The following is an 18,125-nucleotide window of genomic DNA, read 5'->3' as shown; positions in this document are numbered from 1 at the left end:
CTCGTTGGCACTGTGAGAAGAAATAAGCTGTTTCTCACTTACAGGTTCGGAGCCGGCGATTTGAAGTGTCAAGCGGCGCATGTTTATTTCCATCGTATTTAAGTTGATTATATATGTAACCCATTCTCCGAGACTCAAAGAGGATTAGTGAGGACAGCCAAATTTTCACCTCATCCAGTCGCAAGAAACTGTCGCATGGTCCATAACGATAATTTTCGCGTCTCCTAATTAACAGCTACGTCTTAGCTTACCGAAAATGAAGGTCCGAACCTTGATCAAACACCAGGGCCTAAATCAACCGCTTCGGTGTTTATTTGGTAGTCAAGATTTTTCCTAGCGCTAATAGGAAGTCGAAGTGAAACTGAGTAAATACGGCAAGCCGCGGCCCGCTTGAGGCACGAGTTGTGAATACACGAGCGTGCTCCCGCCTCATGGCTTTCTCAGTGCGTACTGCAATTTCGTTATTTTGAATACCATGGATAACAAAGGCGTCAAATGAAAATTGGAGGGTTTTTTTTAAGGGATTAAAAAAAAAAAAAAGAGTGACCGTCCTTACCGCAAGTCCTAAAACCTGGGAGGAAATAGGTTGAGACAAAATTAGATTAATACGAGGTCAAAATAGATCTACAAAAATTTGGAACGCCTTTCTTACCCCAAGCCTTAAAACCAGGGAGGAAATAGATAATCACAAAAAGGGGTGGATCGAGAGGAGGTCAGGACAGATTGAAAAAAATAATAATTCATAACTTCTTTCTATGCCCTCAGTCTAAAAAACACGAGAGGAAATCAGGGAGGAGTAGGTGAACACAAAAAGGGGTTTAGAAGAGGCCAGAAATTTCTTTGAAAGAAGCAAAGAACCCTCATATTTCATTTTCAATGTTCGTCTTTATTAACAATAAACTAAACCCCCCCTAAAATAAACAAAATTGTGATATCGGTTTACGTTCTTCTCATCAGAAGATAGAGCCGCGAGATGCTTTTTCCTGCCTTCATCATTTACGAACGTTCTGGCACCGTGAAACAAAAAAATTTAACAAAAAAATTACTGTCTTTCTAACAACTTAAACTAATGAATACATATCATTTGCCCTCTGGTGTGTTTTGGGGCTCAAAATAAAATCATGTCTCTGTTTTTTCTTTTCGCAAGCATCGATGGCTAGCCGTCCCATAAAACTAAGAAACCTTAAATAATGTTATTCATCACTTGTAAAATTGTCTAAGAATTGAGTTACGAAAAGGCCAGAAAGTCACCCGCATCAGTTAGCCCAAAACTACTATATCACATATTTTCATGAAGTCTACTCTTCGAACATCGAGAAGAGGGTTCTCACAAATAAATCATCGTCCACGCTAAGGCTTGCTTTGTTTATTGAAACGATGTGAACTTCTCAATAAAATAAAATTAACTTTTGTTATAAATTATTAATACTTTGCGATAACGTGACCCAACTACTACATATACTTGTTTAAGCATTTTCGAGCTACAATAAAGCAAGTTACAGATAGCGTGACTTTTGTACAGTTCCGTGGGCGAAGCTAAGCTTTCTACTGTACTGGCCTTTTCAGGAATCGTCTGGAACGAAAGGAAACATGAGAAAACTGTAAGTGAGATTCACAATGAACCACTAACAAAAAAAGAGCCGCTTTAAATAAATAGCCCACCTTAAACCTTCTTACTTACGACCTAAACCTCGCATTGCCACGATCTGAAAGCTAATTATTTAAACTGAAAGTGTGTAAACCCTTTCGTAACCAGGAATGACCAGAAACAATGGGTAAGGCTCAGTCTGTACTCAAGCTAAGTGCCCCAATTCAGCCGGAGCTTATTACCGTTTCCTTGGCATAAACAATTAGGGGTATTACTACTCCCCAGTGGTTGGGATGCCAGTCTTCCTCCACTAGAATGTCTCGGTTCTGCTCTCCGTTTCACTATGTTTGGTTAAAAAAATTCCCACCAAAGCTAAAGTTCTATTTTTACTCACCATTCCTGTTCTCCTCAGCATTTGGTATGGAATGAGTTCTTCTTGCAGATGGTTTTGCCTTGACCAGCATCTCCGCGTGCGCAGAAGCACTCTTTGCATGTGAACTGATCTCGTTTGATTTGCTCTCGCCACGCACTGACACTGGCTTGTTGTAATGCTCCAAATTTAGCTTTGTTATCTGATCCTAGGAACGGGAGGCCAAACACAGATCCTTCGGTGGACTTCATTAACGACACGTACTCGCCTTCAGGAAGGGGAGCTACACCTGAACCAGCCTCGGGTCGCTTTCTATAATACACATTTCCTCTGAAGTTTTGACCGATAACTTCGCCGCGGAACTTTCGGTATTTTCCGATAACGTTCAAGATGATGTCTTTTGATTCCAACATGCTACTGATACTTTCGAGAGAAGCGAAGTCAGCCATTGAATGACGATCAGTGCTTGTTAATAGCAGGAAGATCTTAGTAGCAGCTGAAGGAAAAAAAATAAATTTTTACCGATGCAAGTCTTAATGTAAACATTTTCATCTTCCTTTATTTTCACAGTTACCATTGTTATTTCTTTATTACTACTCACCTGGCCTGAACGGATACTTATAGGCTGCGTAAGCCATAGCCTCCAAAGCATTACTACTGTCGTTGTCTGAATCTGCGTCGGAGAACTTCAGATGCTCAAAAGCCCCGTCAATGCTATCAATATCATTCATCAGCTGACCGTCAAGGGTGATTGTGTGCGGACCTTTGTGTATCCAGCGACCACCGAATCCAACCACTCCAAAGCGGAAGGAAAATTTGGATTCACCCAAGGACTCAGTCAAACTGGAGAGGAATGTCGGGAGCTTCTCAGCATAGCTCTTCAGGATAGAGGTCTCGTGTACAAAAACAACAACATCTACAGCTTTGTCTGCTTTCTGGAACCATGTCTTTCCGATCTTATTATCGCCGCAGCGACCTAAGAAGAAAAAGATTACATAAATTGGTCAGTTAAGAGATCTCGCGGGCTTTCCATGAAGGACATGCGTTATTGATTATGCGTGCTAAGAAAATTCTCCTAAAATTGAAGTTTCCTCAAGTGTCTAGTTTGTAATTCGTGTTAGTCAACTCTAGTATTGCTCTTTCTTTGGTTCTTCTTTCCTTCTGTTTGTTTGCAAGACAGTAATTTTTGGTTTACCTAACCATGAAAGGTCGTCGCACCAAACGACCAGAAATATCTTGATGTAACGCCAATGGCTACACAATAACTTCACTTACCGCACTCTGGCAGGTACTCGGCCCACAGTCCCTTCATTCTAACGAGCTCAACATAAGCAGCAGTTGAATTGCAGTGCTTCATGTCTTTAGGAGTGCTCGAGTCGCATTCCCTGTAATCTTGTTCGCAGGCCTTTATGAAAGGTTCTGGGTTGACAACTGAGAAGAAGCGACTTAGTGGAGAGTTCTTGTCCTTGAAAAGATCTCGGCAGCGTCGGCTGTAGCTTGTTTGTTTGCACTTGGGCTTTTCCGGTTTCTCCACTGATACTCGGCATTCTGGATCTTTAGTGACCTCCCAAGAGTCCACAAATTCGGTCAACTTTTTGGTTTGGGCGTTGGAGCTTGTCATCATCTCATCATGGAATTCATTGTTGTTTGTTCCGAGGAGACCTAAACAAACGAGTTACATATTTAAAGGGGACAGAACTGACTTAACAAGAAAATGGCGAAGGGTAGTTGAGTTTTCTGGAAAAAAAGTATCACAAATTTCATTTGCAGTGAATTTACTAGAAAAACGAATGTAACAGAAAACAAAATTGCCAGGGCCAGAAAATCGGAAATCGATCTATTTCGTACCTGCCATACGTCCATGGAACCACCTAGCAATGTTGAAAGTACACAAATAGTGCTCGACATCGCAGACGATCTCCAGGCCCATGTCATGACGGAAAATGATGAAAGATCCTTGTCGTTGAACCGTGGTGCTGAAGCTCTCCACTGGAAGCTCGCTGTTATAACCGTCGGAGACTTTCTTTCCAGATGAAGTTACCTTGACAACCGTCTCAACTCTACCGTCTTGATGTATCTTCACGCTCGAGTCCTCCGTGATCACGATGATGGCTGTTTCTTGACTCAGGATTGTAAACTTGTTGTCGCGGACATCTCTTGCTAAGACGTACATGCAGCCAGCCTTACTGTAACCTGGGAATTTGTAGTAGGTACCATCGAACGTGTACACGTGGGGTCCACCAAAGATCATCGCCGTACCTTTTAACAAATAGTGTACGCATCATTGATAAGAGTAGAAAAATTAAATGAACCGGATACAAAATAGCCCTCAGTATAACACGCAGCCTCTAACAAATTCCAATTTATCATCAAATTAACTGCATATAAGAGTAGATGATAATTATGATAATTTCGTGGATCTTATCGAAGCGTAAAAATATTGTATTACTCATAACTACAAAGCAGGAGGAAGAAGAAGCTTAGGGGTAGAAGTGAAAAGGAAAGATCGCTAATTAGATAGCGTGGTGCCTGAGGATCCTAATGAAAATATTAGAACAAGGTTCACTCAGTGAACTTACTGTTAAACGGCGGAATCCAATTAATTGGGTTCAGAGAATAGGACATCTGCGACACTTGGTGACTCATCCTTTTCTGCCAGTAGCGTTTAGCTCCGTGCAGGTTACGGACGTGTGTTGTAATCATTTTCCTGGTGTAGTACAGGTACTTATGGGCGTGGTTCAAATACAAGACAGTGGTTTCGTGCTGGATAATGGCCTTGTACAACGTCAAGGTGTAGTTTTTCAGCTCGGCATATCTTTGCGAGGTTAAGTTGTAAGCTTCGCCATATAGTTCAAGGCACATCCTCACGGTCTGGTTGAAGGCAATGCGTGAGTAGTTCCTGACTTTTCCGAATAGTTCTGGCAAGCTACTTGAATTGCACATATCTAAGGTGACATTTTGGACAACTTCGTAAACACCAGCTGTGAAATTTCGAGTTATGCTAAATCCTACACTGCACCAATGACGTGAGAAATTCAGAGCTATTGGAAGGTACTTCTTCATCACAGAAGTGTTGTAAGCGGCTTGAACAGTTCTATTGTACACACGTTGGTAGATCCTTATGGTTTTCTTCAAAGCAACAACAGAGTAGTTCCTAGTCCGAGTCACTGCCTCTCGGTAGAGCTTGGCGGTCTTGTTCAGTGCTATGGTTGAATATTTCACGGCGTGACCCAGTGCCTTGGTGCAAAGTTTGAACGTCTCGTTGAAAGCTACTCTCGAATAATTCTTCGTCTTGCCGAAGGCTTCTAACAAACAGGTGGAATTGTAGATATCGAGGGTTACATTTACAGCTACTTCGTAGACCTCGACTGTGAAATTCTTGGTGATACCGTAACATTGACGTGAAAGGTTTAAGGCCATAGGAATGTACGTCTTCATGAAGGTTGTATTGTAAACGACCAACACGGTTTTATTGAATAGACGATGGCAAAGTCTCAGAGTCCTGTTCACAGCCACTGCGGAGTAATTCCTAGCCATTAGCAAAGCTTGTTGATAGATCTTGACTGTCTTGTTCAAAGCTATCGTCGAGAGATTCTTAGCTTTCAGCAATCCTCGTCGGTAGAGTTTGACCGTCTTGTTTACTGCTATCGTCGAGAAGTTCTTGGCATCGCGGAAAAGCTTGATTGTCCGGTTATAAGCTGTAGCCGAGCAATTACTGGCTTGACGTAGAGCTTTCTTGTAAAGCTTCACGGTCGCATTGATGGCGAGCTTGGAGTAGTTCATGGCTTTCACCAGGGCCTCTGATGGGCAGGTTGAATTTAAGATATCCAGTGTGACGTTCTGAGCGACTTTGTACACTTGCACGGAGATGTCCAGAGTGCTGATCATGCAGGTGTTATACAAGTTGCGAGAAAGGTTCAAGGTACGCGATAGATATTTGTTGGTAGCATTGTAATAATAACGTGACAGATTCAGCGCACGAGACAGGGTAACATTGTAACAATGCCGCGACAAGTTCAAGGCACGTGAAAGGTATCTGTTGGTGACATTGTAGCACTGGCGGGACAAATTCAAAGCACGGGATGTGTATTGGATGGTGACGTTCCTTATCAAGGTCATGTTCAAACCTCTAAAGAAGTTCTTTGTGACGGTGAAGAAATACGCAGACTTGTGAAGGTATCTCACAGTCATGGGGTGATACCTGGTCCTCCTGTAAATGTTTCGTAGGAGCCTCACCATCTTGTGACGATAGACCGTTGCAAGTTTCCTAGAGATGTTGAAATAATGGACAGTGATATTTGCATACTTCTGGGTAAGAGGATGGTTCTTAGTCAGGTTGTAAGCGCTTATCACAAATCTGTAAGTCTGCTGGCGGTAGAACACAGCAAGATCCCTGGTAACATTGAAGTAGTGAAGGGTGATGTTGATGTATTTTCTTGTGAGATGGTGATTCTTGGTTAAGTTGTAAACCTTCATGGCATAGCCATATGCCTTTTGCTGGTAGAGCACCGTCTTATTCATAGCTACTGCTACCCATGCTTTACCGATGGTCTTGACACGACCCGACATAATTCTTGCCTTATCCTCAAGCTCAATAAACTTCTCAACTGACTTTTGTCTCAGCTCTCCATACTTGACAATAACGTTCTGTTTCACTTCATTGTACTTCTCAGCTGCCCTTTGTTTCAACATTGCGATTTCCGCAGCAGCTTGTTGTTTGAAAAGCCTTATCTTCTCCGGTACTTCCTGTTTCAGTTTCTCCATTTTTTCTAAGACTTCCCGTCTTATAGACTGTATCTTTATCATTGCGTTTTGCCTCAGTGACTCAATCTTCCTTGCAGCCTGCTGTTTCAGCGCCTGAACCTTGACTAAGGTTGTCTCCTTAAGGGATTGCATCTTTTCCAGGAAGTCCCGTTTTAAGGTCTTCATTTTTTCTACTGAGGCTAAGGCTAGGGCTTTGATCTTTCCGTCAAATCTCGGGATAACAACAGTGACACCGTGTTCAGTAACCTGGATATACTGGGGAAGAGCCAAGCGGAAGTCCGTGATGGTCTTGTTGATTGTTCCACCAGCGTTGCGGATGGCCATACGAGCATTTGTGATGGTCTTGTTGATGGCAATACGGGCATTGCGGATGGACACTAGAGCTTTGACGATTGTCTTATTGGCAGCCACATGGAAATCTTGGACGGTTTTGTTCAAGGCAACACGGGCATCCAGGATTTTCTTTGTGATGACAGAACGGGCAAAATGGATGGTCTTGTTGAGTCTTTGCGTTACGTCTACGAAGGTGGCGTTCAGATATCCAATGGTGTGATTAACATATCTCACAGTGGTGTTGACAAATTTTAGAGCTGTGAGCGTTGATGCCTTAATGAATCGTGGAGCATTAACAGTTTGGATAGAGGCATTTACAAATTCTATAGTCATCTGCGCTTTCCCTCTAAGATAATGTCCATGCCTGTTGACAAGGTCCATGGTGACGTTCCTTGTGAAGTCAAAACTTCTACGCATTCGCCCTTTGACGGCATCGTCGATTCCATAGTACTTGGTGACGAAAACAGCGGTTTCGATCAACTCTGCTCGTGTATCATTGAAGAGCATTAAGAGAGGTTTGGAGTTCAGTAGAGTTGAATCAATGGCAGCCATTGTTGTGTTCAAGGCACAGGCAAGGCGTACCCTACTGATATTATACGTCTCCCTTGTCAAGTTCACAGCCAAACGAGTCAAGTTCAAGGTGAAGTTGTAGGCACGGATGCAAAGGACACGTCCTTTAAGAACAGACTGACGGATGGTCATTTTACCGAATTCACGAAGCGCGAGAGAAGACTCGATGTCAAGTGCCATCTGGAGAGCTTGTCTACTCACATTTATTACCCTTTCTTTCAGGTCCAATGCACTGTCTTTAAGTTCAAGAGCCGTCTTTGTGATGTTCTTTTGCAACATAATCAATAGCTTGCTGTAGTTGTGATACACAGGTAGAACAGTGTCTTTGTAGAATGGCAGGACTTTGTTGAGGTACAAAGGCTTCACTTCCTCTCTGTAGTACCTCATGCCTCTTTCGAGTTCTTTTCTGTAATACTTCATACCGTCCTCCAAGGTCTTGTTGATCCACATTCGAGTGAAATTCACGGAAGCAGTTGTCCAGTTGCGAGCAATGGCAATTCCTCTCAAAGTCAAATTCTTACAGCGGCCGATGCAGTCCACAGCTAAGGCTTGGTACCTCTTGATAAACAAGGTGTAATTTCTGTGCAAGGGGACCAAGTGGCTGGCATAGATGCGCTCGTAGTGGCCTTTGAGAATTACGGTATAATTCCTGAGATGACTAGTAAGGATCGCTGTATAATTTCGAATTGTCGCATTCAGCATCCTTGAGTAATTCTGTAAAGTAGCGTTGAGGATCTTTGTGTAGTTCTGGAATGTTGCATTGAAGACATTTGTATAATTCTGGACAGTCGCTTGGACAATCTTCGTATAATTTTGAACTCTTTCTCTCAAGAACCTTGTGTAGTTCTGAACTTTAGCCTTCAAAATCCTAGTGTAATTCTGAACTTTTGCAGTGAAGTTCGTGTAATAGACCTTTCCGATCGCCACAAACTTGCTCGTGATGTTCTTGGCCTCAAGTGTCATATTTCTGATCTGTAGAGAAACATTTCTCGCCAGCTCGATGGTCTTGAACACAGAATTGTGCTCAACGATCTCGCGAAGCTTCATGGTCTTGAATTCTTCAAACCTCACGATCAAAGTTTGGCGCGTTTCTTGTACCTTCGTCTTAATCTTATCTGCCATAACTACAGCCTTAGTTTTAAGATTTTCCATTAATTCGTTGACTTTCTCCAATGCCAACTCGATGGCCTTTCCAAGGTTTACAGAAATGTTCTTGACGACTCCTTGACAACTTTCAATCAGTTGCTGGTTACGGAAGTCTTCCATTAGTTCCTGTACGCGTTTGTGATGCACCATGCTTTCAATAGATGTATCTTTAATGGCAGTCTGAGCCTTTGCAAGGGCCTTTTGGAAAAGCATTTGGGGATCAGCCAATAGAGTTTGGATCTTTTTCTCAATCTCATCATACTTGTCCTTCATCATAGCATATCTTCCCTTGATTTCGGCTGGAAGAGTTACGTTCAGATAGAAGATCGCCTCCTTCACTTTGGCTTCAACTGTGGGTTTCATCACTTTCAGGTACTCCACGATCTCGTTATACCTCTCCATGACGAATTTCTCAACCATTGCATAACGTTGTTTTACCTGGTATTTCTGGATAAGCCTCTGGACGTCTTCAAGGGCCATAAATTTTGCATAGCTCTTTCTCAGCTGCTGCCCCGATTCGCTCAACAGTTCTAGTGTTTCGTTGAGTGTTAGCCAAGTGATATTTCCGGCCTTTTCGAGAAGTGGAAGAGAGACGTTCTTGGCCTTTACTAGGTAGAAGACGGTCTTATTAGCCATATCCCTCATATACGGATGGAAGACGGCGAGAAGTTCTTTCGCAGCAATGAAGGTGATGTTAGCGGTTTGGTTGTACAGGGCGATCGCCTCTCCAGTGATGTTAATCACAGTCTTGTTCAACTTGTGCAGCTCCTTCTTCCACTCTTCAAATTTTCCTGTGAATCTTACTTTGGCATCGTTAATCTTCTCCTTGATTTGCTTTTCAACAATCTCCTTGAACTCTTCATATTTGTTCTCTAAGAAGACTCTGTTCTCCAAGAATTTGCGTTCAGCGAGATCGAAAGCCTCGAAATAGAGTTCCTCGAGAGTCTTCTCTTTGTTCTCACTATACCACTTTTGCATAGATTGTGCGGTCGACTGGACGAAAACCACAGCCTCATTGGCATACATCAGGACGAGAACCTTTCCTCGGATGAAGTTGGCCTTAACCAAGGGGACGAAGGTGAGGTTTACGTAACGGATTCCTTGAAGCACAAGAGCTCTGGTCTTGTTGTAGGCTTGTAAACTGATATTCCGTGTCACGTTGTAGACATGCAGGGTGAGATTGCGCGTCAGATTAGAGTACTTCAACAAGTGCTGAAGACTCAAGTTGCGTGTGAGGTTGTAGTACTGAAGGGAGTAGTTTCGGCCCATGTTGTAGTAGTGAATAGTCAGGTTTAGAGTTGCATTGTAGTACTGCAAGGCCATCATCTTAGTGTGATTGACCAGGACTAAGGTCAGGTTGAGTGCTCTCAAAGTTACATTTTTGGTTTCGTTGAAGAGTTTTATCGCAATCAGTGTGGCATTCTTGTAAAGCTTCAGAGCATGGGCAGAAACATTCTTGTAGACTTGCATCGCACGTACCGTGACATTGTTGTAGAGTTGCCCTGCACGTAGGGTGACATTTTTGTAGAGTTGAAGTCCATGTGTGGTGAAATTATTGTATAGTCTCACTGCGTGGAAAGTTGCATTCCCGTAGAATTCACGTGCATGGGTAGAAATGTTGCTGTACAGGTTTAATGCGCGTACGGTGATTTTGTTGTAGATGGCCAGTCCGTGCTTCCCAAGGAACTCGTAAGTCTTCACAACTATCTCCTCGTAGGTCATGTTCTCGAGCTTTCTAGCCTTAGTGATCAGGACATTCAATTCACTCAATAGCTTCTCCCGTTGGATCCCAAGACTTTGGATGACATTAGCTTTGAAGTCTTCATATATCCTAATCAGGAGGTTCTTGTAAAGGTTGTACAGCCTAAGTCCTTCTTGTTGGTGTTCATTGTACAGGATTAAACCGTGTTTCTTCAAGATGTTGTAAGCTACGAGGGTCTTGTTGATTGTGATGTTTTTGTAGAGGCATGCCATTTCGTACGAAGCATTTCGCAATTTACTTTCCCAGTGAAGGCTTGTATTCTTGGCCATGACTCCATACTTGGTGAAAACTCGCCTACTTTCCTTGGAAAGGAAAGTCACTTCCTTCATAAACTCTTCTCCTGAAACTTTCATGTTTACGAGATCAGTTGCTAAGGCCAAAACGCGATTGGCAAGATTGGCGATGTCTTCCAATTCTTTCGCAACTTTCAGTGAGGCATTTCCGATAAAGTCTCTTACACGAAGTGCTCTCGCCTTGATGTTGAATGCTCGAATGTGCTCCACAAGTTGATGCCATTTGGCTGTAATTTGCAAAGCTTCGAATTTAGCTATGACGTCCATTTTGGCCCATGCTGCTTTGATCTTACCAGAAACATCTAAAGCACGCAACTGTTTGGTAATACTAAAGACCTCTGCCGTGATATTTTGGGCAATAATTTGCACTTTCTTAATAGAGAGGTTCACAATTTCGTCAGGACGCATCTTCAGAAGCTTCTGCAAGGTTTTATTCAGGATCATTACCGAGCTGTTGTAAACCACAATGGCTCGTCGGCTCAGGTTGAGTCCCAGACTAAGTGATTCGTTTAAGATCATCTTTGACAGATTGAAGAACTCCATGCCCTTTTCGATAGTCAAATCCAAGATCTCTTCAGCCGACTTTTGTGAATTGTGACGGATAAAGGCGATAAGAGCGGAGACGTTCGTGTAAACGGTGTGGTTGATTAATTTCAGTGTCTCAGATGCGATGTTCAGGGAAACAAGAACAGCTTTATCTACGACTTGGCCAATAGGAACACTTCGGATGGTGATGTTGCGCACTTTGTGCATTACTTCGAATGCCTTTGGAACAAGGGGTTTGACAATTGGTTCTAAGTATTTCGTAACATTGTTCTTTACATCTAAGGTGAAGTTCCGCACTTGATGGACAATCTTAAGTACAATAGGATAAGCTTTCCTTTCGAGTGAAATGGAGACGTCCTTAGCAAACTTAATGAGAGGGCGGTGAGTCTTTTGTAGATCTGAATAGGCAGTTAGAATGACCTTCCTAACCTGGATGGTGATGTTTCTGAATTCCTTTGTCAAGTTCTCGGCCAAATGGATAGCTTGAATGGTGGCATTCCTTATCAGCTTGGGTAAAACCTTTGTCAAATTTGTCGTGAAATTCAGCGCTGTTTGATGCGCGAGACAAGCTCTCTTGTAGAGGACCTCCACTTTGGATCGCACGGTCTTGTTAAGCTGTTCGAAATTCTCCAGGAAAGTCTTGTTCAGTAGCTTGAAATGCTCCTCGATCGTCTTATCGAAAACGGTAATGTTGCGAACACTTGTTGTCAGGTTCTTAGCAAATATTGTTACATTTCTAAGTGTACAGGAAGCGTTGAAGTTGCAAGTGAACTTTTTCATCTCAAGCATGTACTGGTCATACATGGGACCAAGCCGCCGTCCACGCATCTCAACTTCTCGAAGCCTCTCGATAAGTTCGCGAGTTTTCATCTGTACTCTCTCCATGAGTTGCGCGGTAATAACTTGAACCTTTTTGGAAACACGCTTGGCAATATCACCGACTCTTTCTCCACGCACCATTACCGAACTCGCCATGATGGATAGATTTTTGGCCCAGCCTTGTAAATCCCGGCTGATGTTCTGAAGATGGACGGTTACATTTCCAACTATGGGAGGAAGCACCTCTCTGCGGAAACGTCTGTAAGCAACCGTGGCATTCTGGTGAATCGTCTTGTAAAACTCCGAGGCATTACCGATTATGTGTGTAAAGTTGGCGTTACCAATCATTCTTGTAAGGTTGTTAATAGTATTGTTCAATGATGTAAGGGTGATGTTCAGAAGTCGAAGTGACATGTTCTGTGCCATGCCTGTGGCGTTCTCCATCAATCCTTTGTAGTTGAAAGCCTTGCATTCAGCGTAAAACTTGAAAACGGTGGGCTTGATCTTGGCCTCCAACTTCTTAACAAGCACCTCAACCTCCTTAGTCAGGTTTTTCGTCATAAGGACAGTTAGGTTGTAGAACCTCAAGGTCACGTTCCTGAGGAGGGTCTTAAAAACTTGGGCGTGGTTGACCAAAGTCGCTATGGTAGAGGTATTCCACGTTAACGAAACACGACTGGCCTCAGAATTCAGGAGGTACATCAAGCGTGATTCATTTACTACATTTTCTCCAAATTTGCGTTGGATCGTGACCTGAAGGTGATTAGTTTCCTGCATTTCTCCCACCACTTGTCCAGAGACACGAGGCGTGGCAGTAACGTTAAAAACAATGCTTCTTGAGGCGGGGTTAAACTTAATAAACCACCCTGCCGTGTTGTTTTGGTAGCTTACGAACGTGCTGGCGACAAAGTTCTTCCAGTCAAACCTTCCTGTAAAACCAGCGGTACGATTAAAGGCAGAAAAGGTCAAGAAAAGGGTCCTTGTTTCTGTGTCTAGCCTTTCAGTGAAGGTCAGTGTTCGCTTGAAGATGGTTAGGCCAGAGGTGAAGGTCTTAGTGAGTTTATCGTAATCACAGACCACCCGAAGTGACTTCTCAAAGCCTTTCAAATAGACAGCTATTCCTATGTCGTCCATACTCTTCCAACTAGCGTCAGCAGCCACTGCTGTTCCGGGCAAGACATCGACAGAAATTGCCAGTTTTCGTTCCTCTTCGTTGAAGTCGATTATGTGATTCCACGTCCTCTTGAAGGCTGAAATCTCCGTTGTGAAATACAGGCCGTGGTCCTGAATAAACATTCCTCTCACTTTCACTGGATAAACTGGGAAAATTTCAAAGTAGCCTTCATAGTAGCCTGTCTCCTTGTTGAAGTCAAATCGATTTTCGATTTTCTTGCCAAGAATATCCAAGGCGCTGTTGAAGGAGAAGCCATTATTCCTGTCCCAGGTAGTCGTCCACGTGAAAGGTTTGCTTGGAATCAATTCAGCTCTGAGATTTAATGACTTGCGTTGCTTGTACCAAACTAAAGAATGAGTCACCGTTTTTTCGGGCTGATACTCGACGACTAGAGTGTTAGAAAGTTCTTTAGAAGTGTTTCTGAAAATTCCTGTCACTGAAACTTTCTTGCCTTTAGAATAAATCACAGAGAACCTTCCTTCGTGATAGGAATCCTCGACGTTAGAGAAGTTGTAATAAGAAGCATCCCAGCCATGCTCAAAGGAGAGGCCCATCGCTCTAAGATTGTACTGATATCCAAGTTCGTGAGTCTTTTCGGTCTTGGTATAGATCAATTTTGCGCTATCAACGAAAAGACTTTGGCTTCCATTTCGGAGCATGCGGAAAGTCAGAAACTCTTTTACACCAGGTTTCTGGGTGACGTATGTACCTTCCCATTCGGCGACGAAACGGCCAAGGTGTGCACGATACTGAAGCGCCTTACGTTGAGTGTTATTCAAGAAAATCAAAGATGACCTCGCTACAGTAGATTTGTTCCAAAACAAGTGAACAGCTGCTTCTTTTATGATCTTCCCATTCAGCCAGGCTCCCTCGAAGCCAACTTGCTTCTTCATAACTGTGGCGTTGAATCCAATTGCTTTTACAGTGCGGTTACGGAAGTAAAAAGTAGTATCGGCGGATCTGTTCAAGACTGTTGTGTTAAAATGAATGCTTCTCAGCTCAGTGGAGTTTATGTAGCTCATCCAGGATTCAAAGAAAACTGTATTGTGGAACTTGGCAGTTAGGCGGTTAGCATATTCTGTGGGGTTCTTATACCACTGCGTCTTCAGTTCACCGGTTCTGTTAAAGATCGTCAAGTTGAGAGACATACTGGTCTCTACCGAGCTGTTTGAAAAAACAGCGCAGATTTTCCCATGCGACCGACCAAGGTATTCAGGATAGATGCATGCAGTTTTCTGAGAAGTCATGTTCTTGAAGACCCCGACGAGAGCAACACTGTAGTTTTGATAGGCAGCTTGTAGGACGACTTTTTTGTTTGCCCCCTGTAACAAGACTTTGCTCAACAGGCTGACAGATTTGTTGCAGTAGCTCACGTTTAGAAGTACTCCCAAGTTGGATGGATTACGGAAGTACACTAAAGTAGTATTCATGGTCTTGTTCTTGACTGCGAGGTTAAACTTGAGTCCTTTTTCAGTCTCAGAGTTCAACAGTGTCCAGATAGCCTGCATGCTTTGGTTTACAGCTGACGCATTGAACTTGATGGATCGCTCATTCTCACTCTGCAAGTAACTCCAAACCGCTTCAACAGTATTGTTCAAGGTCGAGGCATGGAACTTGATGGCTCTTTCTTTTTCAGCTCTATAATAACTCCAGACAACGTCTACGGTTCTATTCATTGCTGAAGCATTGAACCTGAAGGAATCTTGGTGATCGCTGTTTTTGAGACTCCAGATTGCTTCAACAGTTCTGTTGGAGGCGGCCGCATGAAATTTGATCGCTCTCTCGTCATCGCTCCTCATGTAACTCCAGGTGGCCTCCACAGTTTTGTTCATAGCAGAAGCATTGAATTTTATGGAATGTACATATTCACCCCGAAGGTAGCTCCAAACGGCCTTTACAGTTTTGTTTGAGGTGCAGGCATGAAATTTGATAGCACGTTCCTCCCCACTCTTCACAAAACTCGTGCTAACTTCAATAGTTTTGTTCATGGCGGATGCGTTAAACTTGATGGATCTTTGATTTCCATCGATACCGTAACCAAAGATAGTCTCAGCAGTTCTGTTGAATCCAGTGGCATTGAATTTTATGAGCTTCTCATTGGTGAGGTTAACGAAGGTCCATGCTGTCTCAATCGTCTTGTTCATGGCAGATACGTTGAGCTTCAAACTCTTCTCTCTGACGAAATTCAAATATGATAAGGTTGTTTCGAGAGTCTTGTTTAGGCAGTTTGCTTTAAACTTCAATCCCTTTTCACTTGTAAAGTTGAAGAAAGTCCATGAGGCCTCGGCAGTTTTGTTGAGAGCACTGCCTGAGAACAACAAACTCTTCTCAGTTCTTAAATTGACAAGCGTCCACGTGGCTTTTATGTTCTTATTGGCAAAATTGGCTTCCAATTTCAGGTTCCTCTGTCTGTCCGTACTCAGCAAGGTCCATGTGGCGTTCATCGTTTTGTTCAGGACGCTTCCGTTGAAAATCAACTTCTTCTCATTGGGGAAGTCAAGGAAAGTCCAAGACGAGTTGATGGTCTTGTTTTCTGCACTGGCTTTAAACTTCAATTTCTTTTCGTTGCCAAGGTTCAGGAAGGTCCATGTGGCATCGATGGTCTTGTTGAGAGCACTAGCTTTGAAGTTCAGACTCCTTTCGTTTTCCACGTTTGCGAAGGTCCAGGAAGAAGAGATGCTCTTGTTGAAAGCAATTCCCTGGAATTTCACGCTCTTTTCATTTTGCATGTTCAGAAAAGTCAAGGTGGAGTTCATCATCCTGTATCCACAGTGAGACTCGAATCTTAGAGTCTTTTTGGATCCTAAGTTTAAGAAGGCCCAGGTAGCATTGTAATTCTTCCTTCCGGTACTTGCCTTGAATGTGAAGCGTTTTTCGTTTGGACGATTCAACAACGTCCAAGTGGAGCTGAAGGTCTTGTTTCCATAACTTGCGTTGAAATTTAAGCTCTTCTGATGTTCCAAGTCCAAGAAGGTCAAAAAAGAATTGATTGTGTTGTTTCCAACACTAGCATTGAACTTCAAAGTCTTCTCATTTCTCAAACTAACCAATGTCCATGTGGCATTGACGGTTTTATTTAAAGCGGAGGCTTGGAACTCTAAACTCCTCGCTGTGTGGCGGTTGATGACAGTCCAGCTTGCCTGCGCTGTTCTGTTCAGGGCGGAAGCATTGAAACGTACTCCTTTTTTGTCGCCGAAATGGAAGTATGACCAGATGATCTCGGCGGTCTTGTTCAAGGCGGTGACATTCATTCGTAATCCTTTCTCTTTCCCTGCATTTACGTATGACCACACAGCCTCCAGAGTCTGATTCAGAGCTGTCGCATTGAACTTGATGCTCTTTTCTTGTGTTAAATTATGGAAGGTTAGAACACTTTGGATGTTATGATTCAATGCCGAGACGTTTAATCGCATTCCTTTCTCTGTAGTGAGGTTCACGTATGACCACACCGCCTCGATGGTCTTGTTAAGGGCTGTTGCATTAAACTTCAAGCTCTGATCATTTGTGAGATTGAGGTACGTTAAGGCTGCCTCAAGGGTCTTGTTTAGGCCAGTTGCATTAAATCGCAGCCCTTGTTCTTGCCCAGCGTTGACGTAAGACCAGACGGCGTCGACGGACTGGTTCAGGAGGACTCCCTGAAACTTCACTCCTTTATTTTGTGTCAGATTCAGATACGACCAGATAGCTTCTGCTTTACTTCCAAGCACGGTGCCATTTATTTTCATGGACTTCTCATTAGTCGAGTTTACAATACCTGTGTACCAGCTGATGACACGATTTTTGTTTTCATGCGTTCCTGTGAATTGAATGCCTTTCTCTTGTCCCGCCTTGACATATGATCCACGTAGAGTAAAGGACTGCTTGCATGGGCGGGCAAACAGGCGAAGGACGCCTTCATTCTGAACCTTGAGATATCTTCCTGTAAGCTCGATTCCTGCCTGTGTTGGCTTGTTGCTGAAGCTAAAAACAAAATCATCTTCTTCCTCACCAAGTTTTCCATTGAAGCGGATCTTCGTTTGGGTGCAAGTATGATTTGCTAGGAAACTAATGCTCTTCTTTGGGACGTTTAGTTCTCCAGTGGAAAACAGGTACTTGCCTGGCCAGTACGTCAAGTTGCTAACATATCCATACGCATTAGAATTGTTGTAGAGCTTCGTCAGCTGTTTAATGGTGTAATTTCTATAGGAAGCGGACAACTGGAAACCCATATCTCGATAAAGGCTATCCGCCTCCGAGTTGTTGAAAAAGTGACCATTAACGACGATTGGGTGTCCGAAAACAGCGTCTTTTCCAGAATATGTGAGATTCACTGCGTGAGTGATGTTGTTGTAAGTTGCCTCAAACTTGCCAAAATTTAAGCCAAGAGCAGCAGTAGTAACACTGAGAAGTTTGCCATCCTTCTTAATCCACAGAGTTCCGTTTGCCTCCAGGTTTCGCTCCCACGTTGCTCCAGGTGTGGACATTACCGCTATCACATCATACTTGTTATCGTCTTCAGTTTGCAAGCGTTCTGCTATCAACTGATATTTAGTGAGCTTAGGGTCTGTGCGTGTCATTGAAACACTGAAGGAAGATGGGCCAGAAAATGGGAAGTACGGTGACTCGTAGTCACGGTAAGCCAAGGGCACAGACAGCTGACTGCAGAATGTAAGTCCGAGTACACGTGTCAAATTCAGGCAAGGTGCAGGCTGTTGGAAACACAAAACTAGATTTTAATCATGTAATGAAACAGTAAAAGGGAAGAATAAAAAACCTTTTAG

The 18,125-nt window shown here is 43.2% G+C and overlaps 1 protein-coding gene across 1 annotated transcript in view; it reads right to left on the bottom strand.

Moving 5' to 3' along the window:
* Positions 1-865: 865 nt before the first annotated feature.
* The window catches only part of LOC131783707 (uncharacterized), a 28,945-nt gene continuing 11,685 nt past the window's right edge, over positions 866-18,125 (bottom strand). The window contains exons 15-20 of the mRNA XM_059100467.2: positions 4,538-18,053; positions 3,807-4,217; positions 3,234-3,620; positions 2,560-2,934; positions 1,983-2,454; positions 866-1,573 (exon numbers count right to left, since the gene is read on the bottom strand). Coding sequence (XP_058956450.2) covers positions 1,997-2,454; positions 2,560-2,934; positions 3,234-3,620; positions 3,807-4,217; positions 4,538-18,053 — 15,147 coding nt within the window. The 3' untranslated portion in view covers positions 866-1,573; positions 1,983-1,996. The remainder of the gene's footprint in view (positions 1,574-1,982; positions 2,455-2,559; positions 2,935-3,233; positions 3,621-3,806; positions 4,218-4,537; positions 18,054-18,125) is intronic.

Source organism: Pocillopora verrucosa, chromosome 12 (genome assembly GCF_036669915.1).
Source record: "Pocillopora verrucosa isolate sample1 chromosome 12, ASM3666991v2, whole genome shotgun sequence".
NCBI lineage: Eukaryota > Metazoa > Cnidaria > Anthozoa > Scleractinia > Pocilloporidae > Pocillopora > Pocillopora verrucosa.
Note: the sequence above shows the minus strand (reverse complement) of the source record. Positions and strands in the feature narration are given on the sequence as shown.